General features: G+C 44.5%; 1 protein-coding gene across 2 annotated transcripts in view; it reads right to left on the reverse strand.

The window, feature by feature from the left end:
• LOC117435054 (1-phosphatidylinositol 4,5-bisphosphate phosphodiesterase delta-3-A) overlaps nt 1-8988 on the reverse strand; it is a 44065-nt gene extending 35077 nt beyond the window's left edge. Inside the window, exon 1 of one of the 2 annotated variants that reach the window (XM_059002801.1) lies at nt 8306-8985. In XM_059002801.1, the coding sequence (XP_058858784.1) occupies nt 8306-8390 (85 nt within the window). In that variant the 5' untranslated portion in view covers nt 8391-8985. Of the gene's footprint in view, nt 1-8305 lie in introns of both variants that reach the window. The other variant, XM_059002802.1, reaches the window with a different exon arrangement.
• Nucleotides 8989-10909: the final 1921 nt, after the last annotated feature.

Consider the following 10909-nt stretch of genomic DNA (forward strand, 5'->3'; position numbering starts at 1 on the left):
GCCTTGAGGGCCGTGCGTAACTGAAGGCTCCTTACACAGTGAGGCGTGGTCCACAGTACAGCACTGTCAACACAGCCCAATTCAACCAATAACTACGTACTGAATATATGATTTCTAAAACCAGCCATCTCCATAAAACAGTGAGTTTGCACTGTCAAAATGTCTTCTGTGTGACTACATATGATCTTTCAGAGCCCCTGTGGTACTGACTCTTGCTAGTCCTTTCACATTATCATCGGATAACTTGGAATCTGATTGGCTGAGGCAGTCGCTGAGGTCTATCCTAATGAATAATCAGCAGTTGCTTTTAATTTGAAGTGCTGGTGTGCAATCTCTTGCCGGCCCGTGGGTTGTGGGTTGCAGTGGTTGAACCGGCTCCTGTTCTGCACAGAGGGAAGTTCATTTCAAGACCAGGCTGTCAGAGGCATGATTACAGCTCAGCACTGACACCAGATCAAAGGCATCCTGATGGTTTAATCCTCATGTGAAATTGCCTGGAATGAAAGCCATTGTGTTTGTTATCTTCTAAAATCTGGCTGGGAGATCACATTGTATTCGCTGTATTTTCCGTGGAAGGAAGTTAGTGTGGTAATCGCGTTCCCCTGTCCCTGGGTGTAGCTTATCTTCTGATAAACAAAGGCACAGATTTATTAAGATTGTGATTTGAAACATAGAGTTTGAGTCACTTGTTTCGTCTTCATATATTAGTGTTAGAATGTAATAATGGCGCTGGAATGCTTATAGCAGCTTTTGAAAAGCACCCAATAGCAAACAGTACAATGACTGTGTGGAACTATTTCATACTCTTAAACACCGCAGAATAAACGTCCCCGAATCATCACTTATCGTAATCACAGTTTTCTTATGAGGTTCCTTTTAACAGCTGTTCTAGAGACAGTGGAGCCCTAATTAAAATAGCATCCTGGGGATTAGTGCTTCATTCTGTAGAATTGATTTCAATGCAACGTCTTGCTCTCTTTGTACTAAATGCATCAATTGCTTAGCCTTCCGTGCAACAGACTTCAAACCTGTCAGTCACTGCAGGGTCCCACCTGCTCATATATTTAGGGATGCAGAGAAGGTGCAGCTGGCCGAGTTGAAAGGTCACAATGTCACATAATTTATATATAATAATAATATATATAATATATAATATATTTAGCAACACATTTGAATACAGTCACTGTGTGTATAATTGGACTTGCATAGCTATTTTATAATTTATCATGTTTTTCTCAAAGCTTTGGCAGGGCAGCTTTTCGAACAACATAGAGTTCACATAAACTGTTTTAAAATTTCAAAAAATGCAACAAAAAAACTGAACTGTATGGTGATATGTTTTTTTTACAGGAGTGATGTCATGGTATGGAAGTGGCAAAGAGCTCTAAAAATCCAGCATTTCATCTGTACAAGTTGTAAACGTTTTCCCATATAACAAAGTTGCAGTTTTTTCATATACCATCAATGTTCATCCATAGTTTACCATGCTTTGCCTTGCTTTTACTGTGCTTTATTACACTTCTCTGTCATCTACAAGGGTTCACTCCAGCCTTCAAGGGTTAATGTATGGACCAGCATACTTGCGTGGTTTGTTTAGGGAACAAGAAATTCATTTATAGGAAAATATATATCTGTGTGGCGTTCCCGGTATTGGAATTTCTACAAAACAGTTTTGTTTTGATTCGATTCCATAAAGCAGTGGAGGCGAGGCGGGTTGCGCACGGAGTCCTGGCAGCGGCGTGATAGAGGCGGGTTGCGCACGGAGTCCTGGCAGCGGCGTGATAGAGGCGGGTTGCGCACGGAGTCCTGGCAGCGGCGTGATAGAGGCGGGTTGCGCACGGAGTCCTGGCAGCGGCGTGATAGAGGCGGGTTGCGCACGGAGTCCTGGCAGCGGCGTGATAGAGGCGGGTTGCGCACGGAGTCCTGGCAGCGGCGTGATAGAGGCGGGTTGCGCACGGAGTCCTGGCAGCGGCGTGATAGAGGCGGGTTGCGCACGGAGTCCTGGCAGCGGCGTGATAGAGGCGGGTTGCGCACAGAGTCCTGGCAGCGGCGTGATAGAGGCGGGTTGCGCACGGAGTCCTGGCAGTGGCGTGATAGAGGCGGGTTGCGCACGGAGTCCTGGCAGCGGCGTGATAGAGGCGGGTTGCGCACGGAGTCCTGGCAGCGGCGTGATAGAGGCGGGTTGCGCACGGAGTCCTGGCAGCGGCGTGATAGAGGCGGGTTGCGCACGGAGTCCTGGCAGCGGCGTGATAGAGGCGGGTTGCGCACGGAGTCCTGGCAGCGGCGTGATAGAGGCGGGTTGCGCACGGAGTCCTGGCAGCGGCGTGATAGAGGCGGGTTGCGCACGGAGTCCTGGAGGTATGACACAGGCCCGGTTTTTGGGATGGAACCGCATAACAGTCTCGCGTTTTGATTGGTCCATGTCTGTCACATGAATACGTCGTCACACGAGTGGAAAAGTGTGAGGGATTTTCAACATTGTGATCAGATAGAGAGAGTGATCTGCTTTCCACAACCTTACCATTAAAATATAATGTGGTATTACACTGTACTGATATTACAAACTATGAGGAATTACTTTATATAAATTATCATGTTATGCACGAATGTAAGAATTGGCTTTCTGTGGTGGTGTACTTTTTTCTTTCAAGTAGCATATATCTATAATCGTTTTTGCGATATATTTTAATATAAAACATATACGCTATTGCAGTTTTGTTACAGGATACATTAGTTTATCTCTAATGTAATCACAGTTTTACATATAGACTGCCCCTGTTTTCATTTACGTCGCAAATTCTGGGCCGCTTTACTTTTCAGATAATGTCCCAAATTCTGGGCCGATTTGGTTTGCAGATAACATCCCAAATTCTGGGCCGCTTTGGTTTTTAGATAACGTCCCAAATTCTGGGCCGCTTTGGTTTTTAGATAACGTCCCAAATTCTGGGCAGCCTTGGTTTTTAGATAACATCCGAAATTCTGGGACGCTTTTCATTTCCGAATTCAGCCCAGTTTTGGGGAATCAGCTGACAGCCGAGTTTCTAAGTCATGCATGCACAGTTTACCATAAACTGGATCGTGAATTCATTTGAGAGTAACCCTTAGTACATTAATCAAAGTTCATGTATTTTTTACTCTCCCCAGAATTTTTTTTTTTTTTTTAATGAAAAAAACAAAAATGTAAATGTTAAAAAACGTATTTCTTATTACATGAAGAAACTACATTGCACTGAAATAGATACATGAAAATTAATTAAAGCAGTCGTTTTCCTTTATTAAAGGCTAATATTAAAACACATTTTTGGGAAGGAACACGGTATTCTTGTGCGCAAAACCTGAACTCCAATTCCCCTCCACACACGTGTACCACCATGCAACCCCTGCACGCATACACCCACCATGCAACCCCTGCACGCATACACCCACCATGCAACCCCTGCACGCATACACCCACCATGCAACCCCTGCACGCACACACCACCATGCAACCCCTGCACGCACACACCACCATGCAACCCCTGCACGCATACACCCACCTTAGCAATTCTTTGCAAAATATATTTCAGCCCCATTCATGTCTATGGCAGTGTTATAAAACACATTTTCAGGCATATCTCTCGAACCCGAGCACGTAGAAACACCATTCAAAGTGATATAGACTCAGGGGAGCACCCCAAACCACCCCCTAAAAAGGTGTGGTGGTTCACCCAAAAACTCATGTCATGACGAAAAAATTCACTTTGCCAAGCCGTCCTGGCATTTGAACCATGAAAATGGGGACTCCTTGTGCGGGGCCCCATGGGGCACCAACGCAAAAAAAAAATCAAGTTCCTAACCCTCACAGAACCCGAGATACGCCCTGTCAAAAATGTCCAAAAACTACCCTTTTCAGGGTCATATCTCCATGACCCCGGGGCCTAGAAACCGGGCTGAACTTCCTAGGGTCATGTCTGGGGGCCCTGTTTCACAGGGAGCAACCTGTTTTCAAATGCTACATTTTCAACAAATGTTCACATTTTCAGCATGATGGCATGTCAAGGTTGCATTTCCAATAGCTTTTGAGCTCCAGGTTGGCAAAAAAAGTCTAAACTGGTGTCCTTTCTAGCTGGGGACACATCACTTGGAGGGATCGACAGGGGCCCAGAGGTGGACCTCCATACCGATTTTCAAGTCTTGGGGACCCCCGGAACCCGAGATACAGCACCCTGAAAAATGTCTATGGGAAATCCCATTATAAAACCCCTTTGGGGCAACGCCCACCATCTGGCGGTGGGGTGGCGTTTGAACCCGTGGCTGATGTCTTTCTTTAGCTAAGACTCTTGTGCACGCAAAGAATGTCCTTCTGAGTTTGTTGGCCCAGGGGTCGTGGAGATACGGGTACGATAAGAGACCACCCCCTTCCCTATGGCAAATCCCATTATAAAAACACCATCGGGGTAAGGCTCAGCTAATGGCGGTCGTGGGTCTTACGAACTCGAAGGAACCCATTTTCTTTAGCTAAGATTGTTGTGCATCTAAAAAGAGTACAGAAGCACCAATTTAAGTCCATTCCAAGTGTTTTGTGATCCGAGTATCAGCTTGAGTGTATCGGAGCATAGTTTTGCACCAAAAGCGAGGGGAGGCGAAAAAAAGCACTTTAAAATATCACTTTGCAGTGCAAATTTGAGGAACGCAACCACTTAGCAACTTGCAAATTGGTACTGCAATTTAAAGGCCTGTAGTGCCTAACTGATTCAAGTGTTTTTGGAATGATTCTTGCAAAGACTGATTTATAAGAAAAAAGAGAGATTGACAAACAGCATTTTGCTTTATATGCAGAAACGGGCAACTACAAGAGGGTGTCAAACAAGCTGTGAATGTCCCAGGAGGCTACAGAGTACCTCTGGGTATGAATCCAGATGCTCGCAGTACCTGTTCTTAGATGTCCGAAACCACTGTATCGCTGTATAACTGTATACCCTATAAATATCACTTTTTATTGTGTATTTGAGGAACACAACCAATTACAAACTTCATTTGAATTGCTGTGCTATCAGAATATCAGTGTATAACTTTGCTGGGTATTGCAGTGTATGCTGGGTATCAAAAGGCCTTCAAACTTTTACAAAAGGCCGTCAAAGTTGCAAAAAAATAGGTGTGCTCTTAACCCAATACTTGTCTTTTTAATTCTGTGCATCCAAATACTTGTAGTTAAAAGTTTAAAGAATTAAGCTTACTGTTTGTTGTTCTGTCCTAAACCAGCAGTTTGTCACCCAGATTTATTAAATAAACAGGGGGGGGGGGGGGGGGGGGGGTCATCAGATTATTCTCCATTTTATTGTAACTGAGGTACCGTTCAGTTGAGTGAAAATTGTAAAGGGGTACTCGAGCTGAAACCTCCAGATTGAAGGGGTACAGTTTCAAAAAAAGGTTGAAAACCCCTGACCTACAGTATAAACTATCAGGAATAGATAAGGGAAATGTTGACTAATGCAATACAATAGGATTTATTTGAAGTTGTTGAAGGGCACTGGTCTCTTAAATCCAGAAGTTCTGATAAACCCCTATGCCTCACTATATATTGATGGACATTACATACGCAAATGAGATTACCTTTTTTTTTTGTTCCTAAATGTTTTCTGAGGAGAGTAAGAAATACATTAACTTTGATTCATGTACTCTTAAATGAATTAACGGTTCAGTTTATGGTAAACTGTGCATGCATGACTTAGAAACTCGGCTGTCAGCTAAGCAGAATATCTCAAAAACTGGCCTGAATTCGAAAATGCAGAATTCGGAACGTTATCTGAAAACCAGAGCAGCCCAGAAATTGGGATGTTATCAAAGCGGCCCAGAATTTGGGACGTTATCTAAAAACCAAAGCGGCCCAGAATTTGGGACATTATCTGAAAAGTAAAGCGGCCCAGAATTTGCGACGTAAATGAAAACAGGGGCAGTCTAATGTAAAACTGTGATTACATTAGAGATAAACTAATGTATCCTGTAACAAAACTGCAATAGCGTATATGTTTTATATTAAAATATATCGCAAAAACGATTATAGATATATGCTACTTGAAAGAAAAAAGTACACCACCACAGAAAGCCAATTCTTACATTCGTGCATAACATGATAATTTATATAAAGTAATTCCTCATAGTTTGTTATATCAGTACAGCGTAATACCACATCATATTTTAATGGTAAGGTTGTGGAAAGCAGATCTCTCTCTCTATCTGATCATAATGTTAAAAATGCCTGCACGCTTTTCCACTCGTGTGACGACATATTCATGTGACAGACATGGACCAATCAAAACGCGAGACTGTTATGCGGTTCCATCCCAAAAACCGGGCCTGTGTCATACCTCGAGTCCTGGCAGCGGCGTGATAGAGGAGGGTTGCGCACGGAGTCCTGGCAGCGGCGTGATAGAGGCGGGTTGCGCACGGAGTCCTGGCAGCGGCGTGATAGAGGCGGGTTGCGCACGGAGTCCTGGCAGCGGCGTGATAGAGGCGGGTTGCGCACGGAGTCCTGGCAGCGGCGTGATAGAGGCGGGTTGCGCACGGAGTCCTGGCAGCGGCGTGATAGAGGCGGGTTGCGCACGGAGTCCTGGCAGCGGCGTGATAGAGGCGGGTTGCGCACGGAGTCCTGGCAGCGGCGTGATAGAGGCCGGTTGCGCACGGAGTCCTGGCAGCGGCGTGATAGAGGCGGGTTGCGCACGGAGTCCTGGCAGCGGCGTGATAGAGGCGGGTTGCGCACGGAGTCCTGGCAGCGGCGTGATAGAGGCGGGTTGCGCACGGAGTCCTGGCAGCGGCGTGATAGAGGCGGGTTGCGCACGGAGTCCTGGCAGCGGCGTGATAGAGGCGGGTTGCGCACGGAGTCCTGGCAGCGGCGTGATAGAGGCGGGTTGCGCACGGAGTCCTGGCAGCGGCGTGATAGAGGCGGGTTGCGCACGGAGTCCTGGCAGCGGCGTGATAGAGGCGGGTTGCGCACGGAGTCCTGGCAGCGGCGTGATAGAGGCGGGTTGCGCACGGAGTCCTGGCAGCGGCTGAATACAGCACACTGCTACCGCACCGCTGCACGAAACACTGCCGCCGCTGCTATGACACAACTAAACCATGGAAACCATGCTGGAGATTTATATTAGACTGTTACGAGACTCCACTTTGAGCTTTGTTATAGGGGAGGGGGAGAGCTGGGGAAGAATTCGGCTGATAGTGCTGTGAGAGCCGCAGAAAAGCAAGATAGCTTTAAATTCTTCCATTTCTTTACATTACAGAATTTGAGTCTGAAAGCCATGCCTCTCTAACAGCCAACTGCTATGAAGTGCTATGCGGTGCAGCGGCAGCAAACATATAGGTACATATACGGGTATGAAACTATGTCAAGGCTACTCAGCAGTTTGTTGTATATAGATTTTTTTTTTTGCCAAATTGCGTATATATATATATATATATATATATATATATATATATATATATATATATATATATATATATATATATATATATATATATATATATATATATATATATAGCTCAAAGAGCCAGCTGTCCAGTGGTTAAAGAAAAGGTCTTGTAACCAGGAGGTCCCCGGTTCAAATCCCAGCTCAGCCACTGACTCATTGTGTGACCCTGAGCAAGTCACTTAACCTCCTTGTGCTCCGTCTTTCGGGTGAGACGTATTTGTAAGTGACTCTGCAGTTGATGCATAGTTCACTCACCCTAGTCTCTCGCCTTGGATTTTATATATATATATATATATATATATATATATATATATATATATATATATATATATATTCGTTTATGACAACCTAGCCTGGATAATTGATGTTTGCTCTATTACGCTAGAACATAGGGTCTTATTTCCAGGGAGACAGGGCGATAGTCTGCAATGTATCAGCGCTGGTCCAGTTCGCTGTAATTCACTTCTCACACGATACATTCATCCACAAGGCGCACATCCCTGCTCGCACCGGGACTGTGTGAGTACCGAGGGGGTGGATTCAATCGTATCTGATTCGGACTGTCGCCGGCACAACAATGCACGCCTGCCGGTCTCCAAAAACATTCAAACAATCAGTAATCAAGAGTCTCCGATATGGAGAAATGGGAATAAAATACAGCGTGCATAAGAAAAAGAAAAAAAAACCTTCCCTGGAAGGATCCTAATGCATGCCCCAATCTTAACACACTTCCACAGAGCCGAATATAGTTACTGTGTAGCAGATCCTGGAGGAAACTGCCAACCTTTAAGGGATACAGGCAGCAGTGACATGCAGAATCGACTGGATCTGTCCTTGACCCAGCCCCCATTCCTTACCTAGCTTCCTCAGGGCTCGGAGGTCTCTGGGGCTCCTCTTGGTCGCGTCCACTTCCAGCGCCTTGCTCCTGTCAGGCTGCATCATTTTCTCTGGGCGTTTTCGGCGAGTTTTGATTTAAGACTGGAGAGGTGGTGTGCAGTGTTCTTGTATCGTGCGTGTATGAGAGAGAGAGACTGTGGTGTGTTTGTTCAACTCAGAAGTTTTGTTCAGCGCTCGGGACGGCCCACACAGTGACGCTTATGTCACAAAAAAAACAAAACACGACTCCAAAACCTGTATCACGGCCCGTGTTAAGAGGAGCGCCGTGCTGCTGAATCAAAGCAAGCCGGGAATCAGCGCAGAACCCGAGAGGAATCCGAGAAAGGCAGCCAGGCAGCCAGGCAGGCGGACAGGCACGGCTCGGAGGTCTTACAGCAAACCCGGTAACTGAGCCCCCCCGTGCTGGCGAGAGGCAGCCCTGCCAAACAACCAGACTCGAGTCTGAGTTTAGGGAGGGGTTGTTGTTAATGTCACCATGTCTGTCTGTACCTTAAAGATGAAAATAAAAACAGACGCCAGCATAACAAGGTCTTGAAAGCTCTGAATGTCCGCGGTCAGGTGGGAATGCTCGTCAAAGTCAATGATTTTCTTTAAAACTTTAAAAGCTCGGGGTCAAGGCATAACATGCCTGCAGACATCGCTGTCCTGCACAATACAAGGAAACGGAACATGGCTGGAAAAGAATCATAAAGACACCCTGAACGCTGCCCAGTGGCCGCCCGTCCGTCCTTATTCCGGTAAACCGAGACTTCAGAGGCCAAGTGAAGGGGAACGATTCATTTTTTAACAGTTAGTTTGGTAAGGCGTGGTAGTGATTAACATCAGGGCTGGAGGAACAGAAATAAAAAATAGATATTTTATTAGCCTTTATAGAGAAAAGCAATCTGTGGAAACAATGACGTTCAGTACAGGAAAATGCACGGTCCGGTCAGTCTGTATACCCGCTGTATAGCAACCAGGCGGCGGCCGTGGTGTGCCACTAATCACCGACTGAACCCCTTCAGAGCCGTTGTCCTCATTTTTTAAACTGGCATCTCCCTGTTATTTTCATTCTCCCTTTAACTATATTGTTATGGTAACTTACTCTAATTTTGTTAACCGCGAAAGTTAAGGATGAATGTAATGTATCCGATTACATAAATACAGCTTGTGCTCTGAGTTTATCAAAGAATGAATGTGGCACTTAATGGGTTAAATTAAAGGGCTATATGAAGTCATTTCCTATACTTTTCACCCCCCCCTCACCCCTCACCCCCCCCCCCCCATAATATACACATCCCGAAAATCACGCGGATCAGTGGGTTTGTAATTAGAGGATCTCATCAGTGTGTGTGTGTGTGTGTGTGTGAACCAGCCCAGGGTAAGTTGCATTTACTGGGAGAGGGACAGAAACCGTGGTGAGCTATATTTAGAAGTGAGAGGTCGCTTTTACCTCCTCCGCGACCCCCCAGCACTACACCCCTGTACAGAAATAAGAGGCAGTTTGTTATATTGGTCTCGTCTAGTGCCGCCAGCTCATCAATACATCTGGGTCTGATCAAAAACCTTTCACATGTAGAAGAGCCAATTGACAAAGAGATGCTAACTGGCGCCGTCTTAGCCTCATTTTTGTTAATAAAATGCTGTTTTGTACGTGGCGTTCAAGGGCCTGAGGCAAGAATAGCAATCGCAGCGGGATAGCTGTGGCGATGCGCCAGTGGCTGGGGCTCCCGCCCTGACTCCCAGGCTATATCGACAATATATCACAATTCTATTCCTGAGAAAGAATATGCAGTCATATCAATTTAAGAAACAATAATAACTTTTAGTCAATTGTTGAATTGTTACTGGCTTATTCGATTATTTGTATTCTTATATTTGTATACGTACGATTATAATGCACTATTTCATATGTTATGCTACTATCATGTATTAAGCACGTTCCACTGTAGTTAATGTATTATACATTTTTTTTTTTTTTTTTTTTTTTTTTACTATATAGCATGTATTATGGATTTTCTTGTTGGTCCACTATGAAAGGCGCTATATAAAATAAAGATTGATTGATTGATTATATTTGGTAAGCTGTTACATTTCTATAAAATTAAACTCCCGAGTTTAACACGTAGACAGGCTAATGGTATACTTGCATCAAGGTTACAATCTGAAACGATTCGCTTCAGCCCCACTTATTATTATTATTATTATTATTATTATTATTATTATTATTATTATTATTATTATTATTATTATTATTATTATTATTATTATTATTATTATTTTATATATGGATCCCGCAACTTTCAAGGTTATAGCGAAGGCAGTTTTGTTTGTTGTGTTGTTGTTTTCTTGGTCTCTGATGAATGACTCTCTGGCTTTGTGGGAATTTCAAAACGCGACATTTTCAGGGATCGGAATTGTTTCAGTAACAACAACAGACAGCGGTTTAAAACAGAATTGCAAAAATACTTGGAAAAGTCATAAACAGTGTCTCGCATTTAATTCATTTTGGCTTTCTGACGTCACATCCCTTCATTATGATTTGTGTTGCTGGTGCAAGTCTAGTTCTTATCCATAGTCTTCAT

This window comes from Acipenser ruthenus, chromosome 28, assembly GCF_902713425.1.
Source record: "Acipenser ruthenus chromosome 28, fAciRut3.2 maternal haplotype, whole genome shotgun sequence".
Taxonomy (NCBI): domain Eukaryota; kingdom Metazoa; phylum Chordata; class Actinopteri; order Acipenseriformes; family Acipenseridae; genus Acipenser; species Acipenser ruthenus.